The following is a 13,032-nucleotide window of genomic DNA, read 5'->3' as shown; positions in this document are numbered from 1 at the left end:
AAGACAAAGCTACAAAATGCACCTATTTGCAAACACTTTCTGGCAAAAAAAGGTTTTTCGTGGTCATTGCTACTGTTTTCACTTGCCCTTTCAATTTCAATTTTGTGGTTGCTATACAGACGAAATGATCTGACCCTTCCTCTGCCCCTCTGTATTTGGCACTCCAGTACTGCTTGATTATTCATCTGTTTCGTGGGTGGTTGGCGGGTGCTCTGGTGTGGTTTTGGGGTTTTTTTCCTATCAAACATGTCGTCTTTATCTCTTCTCCTTCTTTTTTATGTTTGTTACTCTCTTCTTGTAACACCTCTAATCTTCGGCACTTATATGACCTTATTGTGTTGCAAGTGCCGTGAAACTCTTTACTAAAACTAAAACGCTTCTTTTCAGTATGGCCATTCTCCTTAACTTTATTTTTTTTAATGTTCACTTGGCCAGATTGAGGGTGAAGCAGCCGGTGCGTCAGATGAGAGGGAGTCGAGACTGTTTCCTGACCCCGACCAGAAAAACTGCAAGATCACCACGCACGCCATGACGCCAGATTTCTTAATCTACGGCACTAGTGTAAGTTGTCTCTCTTTGCTACATGAGCAGAATCAGTGTTGTCCCATTTGTACAGGGGGAAAAAAAGGGGAGATGATGATCAAGATAGACAACGGGAATGATTGAGGGACTGTGATCATCAGTTGCGAGCGCCGTAAAACCTCAACTAAAACAAAACAGACTGTGATCATCAATGTCTGTTCCTGACCTGACAACTGAATAAGAAAGAAGAAGAAAAAAAGTCCACTAGTCCACGAAGTGTATTGTGAATCTCATCTCACTTGTTCTAAAACTTGGGACATAGATGAAAATGAGCGGCATATCTTCCAGTTATAATATGAGTGATAGGATGTTGATTAGAATGGACTATAATTATGTCTTTCAGTTTCATGAGATAAGACATTGATTAGGATGGACTTTAATAAGGATTATGATTTGACTGAAAACAATGTTTTTCCAGTAGGGTGTGGGATGGAACATTGATTTGAACAGGCTATATATTATGTTTTTGCTGGTTGGACATTCTGACATTGATTAAAATGGACAGAATAGCTTCCAGCTAGATGTGAGATAGGACGTTGATTAGACAAGACTATGACTGTGTCATCTAGCTGGGTGCGTGATAGAATATTCATTAGAATAGACTCTATATGTCTTCTAGTTGAGTGGATATTGATTAGAACAGGCTATGTTTCTTTCAGCGAGGTGTGTACTAGCAGTTTGATTAGAACAGACTATATGTCTTCCCGTTGGTTGGACATTGATAAGAATAGACTCTATATGTCTTCTAGTTGAGTGGACATTGATTAGAAAGGACTATCTATATTCCAGTTGGGTCTGTAATAGGACATTTCTTTGAACAGACTAATTATCTTCCAGTTTGGTATACATTGATTAGACCAGACTATATATCTTCCAGTTGAGTAGACATTGATTAGAACAGACCATTTATCTTCCAGCTGGGTGGCATCCATTACTTCTTCATCGAGGACTGGAACTTTGTGGTGGAGCATCGCCACATGGCGGGGATCAGAAAGCTTTTCCCAGACGCCGTGGGCTCGCACGTCGTGTTTGTGGACGAGAAAAGTGATGGCTACGTCTACAACGCTGTGAGTTGGGAAAACAGTTATATAATTGTAAATACAGACTTCAACATAAGTTAAGGACCACCTTGACAGACAGCCCTGATTATTTTAAAAAAATTTTAAGACTGCAAGGAATGTTTAAACAATTTTTGCTCTGAAAGTGTTAATGGGTTAACAATGCATAATGCAATGCTTCCTACAGGGGCAAAACCACCACGTGCAGCACAGAAATCCTCGGGGAATTTTAGCCAAATTTGCATGCGCAGACAAGCAGAACGCATCTTGTGATAGGCCAACCTAGTCTAGATTATCTTGGCCTACTATGCTTCTCACTTCTCTGGTGCGGGAATGGAGAGGTCACAATGCTGTGATGGATGGTGCAAATTTGTGATGTGTGCAAGCAGACGGAACGCACAACAGGGTGTGGTGGTGTGGGGGACAACACAGCGGGCGAGTTAGCATTGAACCTTTTCTTTCTGATCGCCAACGCCGAGCTGTCAACATCGCTTGGGCTAGAGAAAGAAACCTGATTAAATTTTTGATTAAGTAGATCTATGACCTAGAGGTCACGTTGAACAAAGTCATCATCAGGGAAAAGAATTAAACAGAACACCAAACTCATGGATTAGGCCTATTATATTTCTTTTGAATTTATTACTGGTTCCCTTATAACGTGAATCCTGCTGTAACGGATATTTCGATATTTTGCACCAGTCTCCTCCCTCTCGTTTTCACAGGTCTGACTACTCAAGTTACATCGATTTTTTTATATGATAGTAGCTGGCATATTTAGAATTTTGTTTATGAAGCGATGCGTTTTTAACTTTTTAACCCAACTGTCTTTTGAGGAGAGAAAGATGCTTAATTTATTCTGTCCCCCCCACCCCTCAGGCTGACGACACGGTGATCACCATACCGGAATTTTCCCCGATGATTCAGGGGGTCTTGTGGGAGAACTGGCCACTGGACAAGGTGGGTGTTGTAGGGTTTTTTGTTGTTGTCTTGGTGTATAATTGTCGTTGTTAATGGTTTAGCAACAGTTGGGTTCTCGCTCGTTTATCCAATGCCACGCTTGTATAACATGACATGTGGCCGCAAGGTCAATGTGAAAAACAGTTTTTAAAGCAAAGGCAGCCAGAGAAGCAAGAAAATCAAGACAGTCGAATCCTGACTTTGACATTTGCCCAATAAACCACAAGTGCTTTGTTTACGGAAAATTCTTCTAAAAAAAGAATAGCATTTGAAGATTACAGATGAAGCCATTAGAAAGTTTTTACCAACTAAATGAATGTTTTGGAAGATATCTCTTTAGAATAGCATTTGAAGACTGCAGATGAAGCCATTAGAAAGTTTTCTCCAACAAAGCAAATGTTTAGAAAGATATCTCTTTTTGAAAGGTGGGAAAGGCACTGTTATCTGCAGCGAGCTGTAACGTTTGTGAATATTACAGGTGGCTTGCTATTGTTTACTTTACTCTCTTTACCACCCCTTGCGGACGTGCTCTATGGCTTCTCTTCCTCCTTGGATGTCAAGGGTCGTCATCGGTGCATGATGGACGAACCACTGATTGAATTATCTTTAGGCCATTCCCAAAGGGGGGGACATTAACATGTTCTTATGCACAGTAGAATTGTAAATGGGCTGATTCATGGATGTAATGCTCATAACTCTGTCTGAACTGCAACAGGGAACTACTGCTTTTTCTTTCCTAATCCTTACTGTCGTCATTTTTCCTCAACTTCTTTTGTATCTTTGTCACACTCTTGTGACCCGCTATTTCCAGGGTGCCTTGATAGTCGCAGCAGACTTTGCGCTGTTGAAGTTAAAGAGTTGAGCAGAGTAAGTATAATTCCCTGTAAGGACTTCTCTGTTGACATCCACCCCTTGACGCTCATATGACTTCTACATGGTTGGCGGGTGCTCTGGTGTGGTTTGCTTCTTCTTTCCTATCAAACATCTATGGTCCTTCTCTCTTCTCCTCCTTTTTTTGTGTTTGTTACTCTCTTGTAACACCTCTAATCTTCGGCACTTATATGACCTTATTGTGTTGCAAGTGCCGTTAAACTCTTGCTAAAACCAAAAGTTTTGCTTTCTGTCTGTCCTCCCAGGGCGTGTTCATCAGCTATGACGCGGAGAAGATCTACACATACGTGTACTGCCGGGACTCTGTGCATGGTAGGCAAAACAACACATACTCCTCGGGCTCCTACAGTTATAGGGAACCCCCCCCAGATGATGATAACAGCTCCTGTGAGTTCTGAGTGGAGACAGAAAAATGTCTGCTGCACAATGGAAGGATTGCTCACACACGCTTTGTAGTTGACACTGGCACAGTTAAAGGTTTTTTTAGTTAACACACGAGTTGTTGATAGTGGCACTGTTAAAGGGTTGTTAACACATGCCTTTTAGTTAACACCGGCACAGTTAAAGGGTTGTTAACATACACATTTTAGTTAACACCGGCGTAGTTGAAGGGTTGTTAACACAAGCATTGTAGTTAACACCGGCACAGTTGAAGGGATGTTAACACAAGCATTGTAGTTAACTGGCACAGTTGAAGTGATGTTAACACAAGCATTGTAGTTAACACCGGCACAGTTGAAGGGATGTTAACACACGCATTGTAGTTAACTGGCACAGTTGAAGTGATGTTAACACAAGCATTGTAGTTAACTGGCACAGTTGAAGTGATGTTAACACAAGCATTGTAGTTAACACCAGCACAGTTGAAGGGATGTTAACACACACATTGTTGTTAACACCGGCACAGTTGAAAAGTTTTTGTTGTTGTTTACATTGACACAGTTGAAGGGTTGTTGTTGTTGCATCGATACTGTGATAGGGTTGTTGTTGTTGATACGGGCACAGAGGAAGGGCTGATGTTAGCAACAGTAATTGTGTTGTTGGTCGTGTGTGTTATGGCATTGCTCAGTGGTACTGAGGCTTGTTGTACAGAGCATACTTTGGGACAACGAGAAGACCCTCCAGGAATATGTTTAAAAAACTGAACATCTACGAAGATCACAACATGAAGATCAGCACAAGCATAACCCAGGACGATGAAAATGAACAAGCCACAAGACCCATGAAACTTCACAGTCGACAACAACAATATCAAGCAAGTAGAACAGTTCACCTACCTGGGAAATGTGTTCACTCAAGACGTAAGGATGGACAGAGAAATAGAAACCAGAATAAAAAATAGGGCCAGTGTTGTGACTTACCATCTGGCACCATTACTTTCACGTCCCAACATCACAATGGAAACAAAACCCCTACTTATTAACAGCATCTAAACACCAACAATGTTCTACCAAGCCCAAACAAGAACAAAAAGAGTCACCAAAGTAAAATCAACGCCTGTAGAATGAGGTACTGTCTAAGAAAATCTTTGAACATCTTAATGCAGAGACAAGGTGGGAAACGAGATTGTCACTGAACAGGTTGGCTCGGCTCCTTTCTAGGAGTGCATTGATCTTCTTCTTCTCGATCGCGTCACACTTGAAATCTGGTATCTGTAATAAATTCGGCCGTCCTGCTCAGTTCATCTGTCGGCCCATATAGCCTCTCTTGTAGTGTCAGTGGGGTTGGCCACGTTTCCTGTCTCAAGGCCCTGTGTGTCTTGCAGTGCTGAAGGATGTGTTCAACAGTTTGGTCCGCCTCTCCACACTGGCATTTTGGTGATTGTGCTAGTTTAAAATATCTGTACATATGTTGAATGTTGTCTCAGTCTTGTGTGTTGGGTTCTTAGTCGGAAGATAATCACCTGTTCTTGGCGGGGCAGCTCATGGTAGCTATCTGGTGTCTGTGGTGCTTTAAATAGGGTATTTTTAATAGCTTTTATTTCTATGTAGTTAACGCTGTTGTCTGGTTGCTCTTTCTGGGGTCCTAGTTTGGCCATCCTGTCTGCCTGCTCATTTCTTAAGACACCACAGTGTGATGGAATCCACTGCAGCCTGATCCTCAGACATGGGATGTTCTTAATTACTTCTCATAGCCTTGATAGTTTGCCGGCAGTCGGCAGTGATTGCCTGCAGTACTGACATGGCGTCAGTTAGGAATACTACTTGGGAGTACATTTTGATGAGCAATGCATACATTGGTTTGTACATTTCGCCAACTCCGTGCTTTCTTGTCGTATCTCCATGTGACATCTTCTTAAGCTGTCTTTGTTATGAACTGTTTTCACTGTTATTAAAAATGGAGATAAATACAAGAAATCACTATGGTGGCGATCTGTCAAGACCACACCAGACAGTATAGCAGCGAGAGCGTACAACCAGAGATCAGACGGAAACAGAGGAAGAGGCAGGCCCAGGAAAAGATGGACAGAGGGGGGTCAGAGAAACATTAGACAAAAACAACATGAGCGGGTGCAACAGGTGATACAACAAACAGGAGAAAAACGTTTGCTTCTCCCCTCGACTCCTTAAGGTAACAGAGGGAGGACAAAAGTACAACTACAGTAATATGTGAGGCAGCGTGATGGAATCAGGCTCTCGTCAAAATAATCAAAGTGAAGAAACTTGCATTTTCCTCAGGTTTGTGAATTTTAATCAAGTTTTTGTTTTTTGGCTCAACACTTTTCTTGCCCATTAAAGAACTCATTTCTGTGTGGATTTTTCTCAAAAGCGTTAATTAAAGGCACAAAAAATGTAAACTTTCAGTTACCATGGACTCTCAAGCTAAGGAAATAAGTAATCTTTGGCGGTCATTTTCTTACTAATTTTTACCTCTGAAAACAGGTGAACCCCGCCTCCTTCATTCGTAAATATATCGACTTGTATTCGAGATAAATAGATATTTTTTTCCACCCAAATAAAGGCAATTGAACAGGCTTTAAGATGATACCAATAACCCCACATGCCCAAAAATGACGAGAGCCTGATTCCACCACGATGCCTCACATATTCTTGTGAAGAGTCCAGTTGTGGTTATGATATGTGACGGGTGCTGACAAAATGAGTTGCTACTCGGATTCAAGCCATATTGAAATAGATACATCATGTACATAGGTCAAGTTTTTACAGTTTAGAAGTATGAAATAATAAAAAGCATGTTATACTTGAAAAATATGGCATCAATAGAAAATCTACAAATTTGACCCTAGTGTAAATTTTTGGCCAATATCTCCATTTGTGGATTGCGAGAAATAACTCATTTTGTCAGCATGTCTCACATATTGCTTTATTGTACAATTTACTATTGCCCTGTGGCAAAGAACAGGTGTGTCTGCTGTGTATATAATTATTATAATGGTCTCTGAAGTGTTCTAATGAAGTCGCAACTCTCGCGAAGTGACGCAAATGTTCTTTGTCGGAGCAAAACTGTTTTGTTTGGAAGCTCACAGAGTAGATGAAAGTCTAACTTGTCTCTAACATGTTCGCACTGGAAATGTTTTAGAGCACTCCTTTTGTTGAGTTGAAAAACACACAAAGCTTTAAAATATTTTTTTATCTTGTATTTTTATTTTAACTATCTCATCTTTTTTGCTCTTTGATATATTTAGATTTGAATATGAATCTAGAAGTAGGGCCTACGGCTGATTTTTTCATTTATACTTGACTTCTGAAATTAGTACAGCCAATTGACTTTATTGACTAAACCATTGTCTTTGTGTGTCATTGTGGTGAGATCTGGCGCTCATCAAAATAATGAAATTGAAGAAACTGACATTTAATGCCGGCTGTTCAGTTTTCATGATTTTTCTATTTTAAAAAAAAAAAATTTTTAATTTTTTTTTGGGGGGGGGGGCTCATTACCTTTTATGTCCATTTAATAGTTCATTTCTATGTGCACTTCATTTTCAAAATCTTCAGGATGGGTGGTTGGCGGGTGCTCGGGTGTGGTTTGGCCCTTCTTTCCTATCAAACATCTGTCGTCCTTATCTCTCCTCCATCTATTTTGTGTATGTTACTCTCTTGTAACACATAATCTATTCTTCGGCACTTATGTGACCTTATTGTGTTGCAAGTACCGTAAAACCTCTACTAAAACTTTAAAACTCTTCAGGAAAAGCACAAAGGAAGTAAATTTGAAGTTTCCAAGCTTTAGAAGTCACCAAATTTTGGCTGCTATTTTCTAACTAGTCTTTCGTTTGTCACCAGCCAACCCCCACCTCCTTCAATTGCAAATATTTTGACTTCTGTCCTAGATAGATGAGTATTTTCCCATCATAAGCAAGAAAAATTAACAAACTTTAAAATGATATCTATAAGTTTGTATGCCGAAAAATGGACGAGTTCCTAATTCCTCTGTGTTGCGACATAAACGTCCTTGGATACTGTCAACGTGATACGACTGTCAGCCAAGGAGGGAGACAAAATTGTTCCGTGAACGTGTCATAAACACACCAAAGGTTTCTGGGAAGACTGTTGCTCTGAAAGGGTTTTTTAGTTTTTATTTAGTAAGAGTTTAACGGCACTTGCAACACAATAAGGTCATATAAGTGCCGAAGAATAGATTATGTTACAAGAGAGTAACATACGATGTTACAAGAGAGTAACATACGCAACAAAGGAGGAGAGATTTAAACACAATAGATGTTTGATAGGAAAGAAGGAGCAAACCACACCAGAGCACCTGCCAACCACCCCCTGAAAGGTTTTATGGGGAAGACTTCGTCCTAGCTTCGCACTTAAACAATGGATGATTATGCTGTAGTTTTATGAGTTTGGATTAATTCACACAGAAAATTCTTGGATTATGGTAGTGGGACAATGTTAAATGCTGTACTTGTAAATGGATGCTGACTTTGTGCCTATTCCTGTTGATGGATATGAATCTTGTAGGGTTTTTTTTTGGGGGGGGGGGGGGGGGGGGGTTTGTTCCTTTGATATTCTTTATTCATGGTATTCATACATTTCTATTTTGGATTTTATTAATTTACAAACTCATATCACGAAATGAAATGTGTTAATAATATTAATATTTCCTCTCTTCCGGGATGTAGGCAGCAGAGTTCTGTTTGCTGGATTCACCAAGCTTCCCTACGGTCAGATCCCCGTTCTGCTGTACAATGGGGAGGTAACTCTCCAGACTCCCAGTGGCAAACTGGCAACTCTTCTCCTGGCGACTCACACACACGTCTTCAACGAGAACCCGACGGAACTTCCACCAAACGACGTAAGTGGAACAGGTGTTGTTGGGTTGAGCCACAATGATAAGATGAGATATACGTCTTTATTGTTCAGATCCTGGCACATTGGTTTGGTGTTTCACCGTGTACACACACACACATACACACGCACGCACGCACACACATACACACACACGCACAAGCACACACACACACACACATATATAAACACACACACAGACACACAACCCCCCGGGGCAGTGCCACTGACTGTAGTGTCTTTAGGCCATTCCCAAAAGGGGGACATTTCTCGTTCATGCACAGTAGAATTGTAAATGGGCTGACTCATGTCACGCTCATAACTGTGCCTGATCTACAACAGGGTACTGCTGCTTTTTCTTTACTTATTCTTACTATTGTCATTTTCCTCTACTTCTTTTGTATATTTGTCACAATCTTGTGACCTGCTATTTCTAGGGTGCCTTGATAGCCGAAGCAGACTTTGTGCTGTTAAAGCTGGAGAGGTGAACAGAATAAGTCTGATTCCCTGTAAAGACTTCTCTGTTGACACCCACCCCTTGGCGCTCATATGACCTTATGCAGTTGCGAGCGCTGTAAAACCCTCTACTAACCCCCCCCCCCAAAAAAAAACAAAAAAAACAACAGACACCCACACGCAGACACACAGTGAGTGGTTGGCGGGTGCTCTGGTGTGGTTTGCTTCTTCTTTCCTATCAAACATTCTGTCGTCCTTACCTCTCTTCCTTATTTTTTGTATTTGTTGCTCTCTTGTAACCCCTCTAGTCTTCGGCACTTATAATACCTTATTGTGTTTCAAGTGCCGTAAAACACTTACTTGGAAGTGCCGTAAAACACTTACTAAAAACTAAAGCACACACACACACACACACACACACACACACACACACACACACACACACACACACACACACACACACACATAATGTCAGAAAAGAAAAAAACGAAAGTCATATGTTTGTTTTTGTGATGTCTTGAGGTCACCGTCCCGTAACAGACATGGGCAAGTGTGTCCAAGTCACTGGCTGAATGTAGCGATTTCTAAAATCTCACGAGCCAAAGCAAGAGAGAAATGTCTTTAGGCCATTCCCAAAGGGGAGATATTAACATGTTCTTATGTACAGTAGAATTGTAAATGGGTTGATTTATCAATGTCATGCTCATACTGTGCCGTAACAACATTGGGGAACTGCTGCTTTTTCTTTCCTCATCCTTACTAACATTGTTTTTTCCTCTATTTCTTTTTTGTGTTTGTCACTCTCTTGTGAACTGCTGTTTCCAGGGTGCCTTGATTATGATAGTTGAAGCAGACTTTGTGCTGTTGAAGCTAGAGAGGTGGGCAGAGTAGGTCTGATTCCCTGTAAGGACTTCTCTGTTGACATCCACCCCTTGGCGCTCATATGACCTTATGCAGTTGCGAGCGCCGTAAAACCTCTACTAAAACAAAGACACGGACAAGTGTGTCCAAGTCACTGGGCAAATGTAGCGATTTCGAAAATCCAGCGGACCAAAGCAAGAGAAAACTGGGTGAAACTTTTGTTGTTGTTTTTTTTGTTTCAGTTGAAGACGGCAGCCCAGCAGTGCATCCAGCTCAGAAGGTCAGAATTTTTTCTTTTTTTTTTTTCTGTGATTGCTGATGGTAATTGTTATATTATGCTAAGTCTGTGAAATGAATTAATAGCATAAACTCACAGAATATAATATAAACTCATGGACAGCCGACTAATGAAAGAGCTCACCACTACATGCCTACCATGAAGAATCCATCGCTATGTTGCTTTAATCTGTTGAATGAAATCTCAATCATTACCTGCTGCACACCTCCGTGTAGACTGGACGATAATGTTTGGGGAAATGAAATCAGTTCATTTTTTTTTTTAGATAAAAGAAAAAAAAAACTCAGTATGTTTTCCCTACCCCAAAGACCAGTATATGATAATTGGACTTCCGTCTTTTGTAGCTTGGGTCTATGTTGAAGTGTATTTCACAAAGTGCTGAGAAAAAATTATTTAACCATGGGTGTAAATAAATTGTTCAAAATCTCTGATTTTCCTAAGACTAGACTTTGCTTTCTAGAGACAGGGAGCTGTTTCTCACCTGGACGCCCTAGAGGTATGAGAGGACGGATAAAGTAAGTAAGTAGTAAGTAGACTTTATTTTAGAAAATAAAAATTACCTGATGTGTTTTGTGAATGGCGGCTGATATTTTGGTGCGTTTTTTTTTTCCTGCGGTCTGTCAGGTTCAAGGACGCGTGGATTTACTGCACCATCTTGAACAAGAAGGACATGTGGCAGGAGGTCGGGAGAGCTGCCCTAGAGAGCATGGAGCTGGACTTTGGTCAGTTGTTTTGTCTGTCTCTCTCTTTGCCTGATACTTGTCTGTGCGATAGATTCACATGGATCGTTATTCCTAATTTTTTTTGATTAATCCAGATGTCCAAATTTCTGAAGTTTTCAAGATTTGCTTGAATTTACAAGATTGGTCATAAAACTGCTTAGAACTTTTTTTTCAAACTGGACATGTATGTATATTTTAATATATTTGTTCATGTCATATTGGACTGTTTATGAAAATAGTCGTGAGGAGAGATGTATCAGAAAATGTTATGATCCATAAATTTTTAGTCACCATGTGCAATTCCACTGGGTCTGGAGGAAACTTCTTGGGGGGGGGGGGTAATTTCTGGCACTTCAGTATCCATTTTCAAATGGCTAGTGGGTGGCTAAGTGTTCACTTCTGACTAAAATTAAACTAGATTGTGCAATGTTCTCACCTTGGTTCCCTCAGCGATTCGAGTGTACCGGGAGGTAGGAGATGTTGGCATGGTTTCCTCGCTGCAGAAAATCAAGGTGAGTTCTCCGTCTTGCAGAATTGTAATCGTAATTTCAAATGTCTAACGCCCCAATCCACTCAGTTTAGTTCATATAGAATTTGGGGGGTGGGGGGTGTTTTGCCGTGCCAGTCAGGGCCAACCTAGGCGGAAGTCATTTTTTTAAAAAACCCTCTGAGCTTGTATCTTCCACGTGCACCAGCCAAGAGCGGAGCCATTAAACCTCAGCATCTGGTTCTCACAGCAGAAGATATTCGAAGACGTCTCGGGCGAGCACCCAGGAACCATTCGGAGACACACTCCCGCACACAGATGCACTGCTTTGGGGGATCAAACTATGTATTGTTTGCTGCAGATCACACATATAACCACTAAAACTGTCGCAAATCAATTATTGTCAAGAAAATTTCAAACCTAACTGCAAAGTACCAAATTATGGGTCAAAAGGGGGGCATGCCCTCCTGTAACCGCCAAATTATTTTTACTTGGTCCAGAGGCACAAAGAATTTTGATTGGTCAATCTCCGTAGGGGACATCTGTGGATGTAAACTGTGGGTTCTCGCACATGCCCAATCTGGGCAGTTTTAGGGAGTTGTCATAGGAATCTGTCCATGCTCTAATAGTTTTGGAAAAAGAAAATGTAATATATCTGAACCTGTTCTAACGGTCACATGTATAAGACAGTCGCCTGGACAAATTTGGGCCCTTCTCATTCTCCCTCTTCTTTGTTTGTTTGTTGGGTTGTTTTGGGTTTTTTTGTGTTGTATTTTTGTTTTTAGATAGTTGGGTTTTTTTAATTTATAATGACACTGTGAAAGACTCTCACCCATCTGAGACAGGCACTTGTCTGTTTAACAATGGATGGATATTGCAGACAATCTCAACTGTATCTATGTAAACACTTTTGACTTCCGCTAATAGAGATCGCTGTTATTAAGTTTTACAACCCTTTCTGGAGAAAATAAGATATGCATGTGTGCGTGTGTGTGAGAGAGAGAGAGAGAGAGAGAACTTGGTAGCTCCACAGAGGTGCCAATTTTCAAGATGAATTCTGAAATCGGGTTTGCTGAAAGGATCCTAATTTTGCACGAGTTCTAGTGTCAAAATGCAAGATATATTAAAGAATTATTATCCATTAACTTTGAGTCACCTGCGTGTATTTTTTTGTTGCCAATTATCAACCGTGTTTGAATGCTTTGATGAAGTAAAGACTCCAACACTCTGTAGCAGCTCCCCACCTGACGACTTAAAAAATTGCGAGGAGTGCTGACAAAATGAGTTAATTCCTGGATGTTAGCCCTACGGACTTAGATGGATATGTCACATAAATAAATCTCCATTCTTGGATTGCAAGTAACTCATTTTGTCAGCATGCATCACAGTTGTTTCATAAATGAAGTTTTTGTTTGGTGTTTTCTGCCCCTCTCCCCACTCCTCCTCCCCCTTCCCCCACCTCCCC

At 40.8% G+C, this 13,032-nt stretch overlaps 1 protein-coding gene across 1 annotated transcript in view; it reads left to right on the top strand.

The window, feature by feature from the left end:
• The window catches only part of LOC101852454 (WD repeat-containing protein 19), a 47,086-nt gene that overhangs the window by 19,133 nt on the left and 14,921 nt on the right, over window positions 1–13,032 (top strand). The window contains exons 13-20 of the mRNA XM_005092716.3: window positions 436–561; window positions 1,500–1,649; window positions 2,517–2,597; window positions 3,734–3,800; window positions 8,578–8,750; window positions 10,303–10,340; window positions 10,983–11,080; window positions 11,531–11,592. Coding sequence (XP_005092773.1) covers window positions 436–561; window positions 1,500–1,649; window positions 2,517–2,597; window positions 3,734–3,800; window positions 8,578–8,750; window positions 10,303–10,340; window positions 10,983–11,080; window positions 11,531–11,592 — 795 coding nt within the window. The remainder of the gene's footprint in view (window positions 1–435; window positions 562–1,499; window positions 1,650–2,516; window positions 2,598–3,733; window positions 3,801–8,577; window positions 8,751–10,302; window positions 10,341–10,982; window positions 11,081–11,530; window positions 11,593–13,032) is intronic.

The sequence above is a fragment of the Aplysia californica genome, unplaced genomic scaffold (genome assembly GCF_000002075.1).
Source record: "Aplysia californica isolate F4 #8 unplaced genomic scaffold, AplCal3.0 scaffold00051, whole genome shotgun sequence".
Taxonomy (NCBI): Eukaryota; Metazoa; Mollusca; class Gastropoda; order Aplysiida; family Aplysiidae; genus Aplysia; species Aplysia californica.
This window is presented reverse-complemented; position numbering and strand designations above follow the sequence as displayed.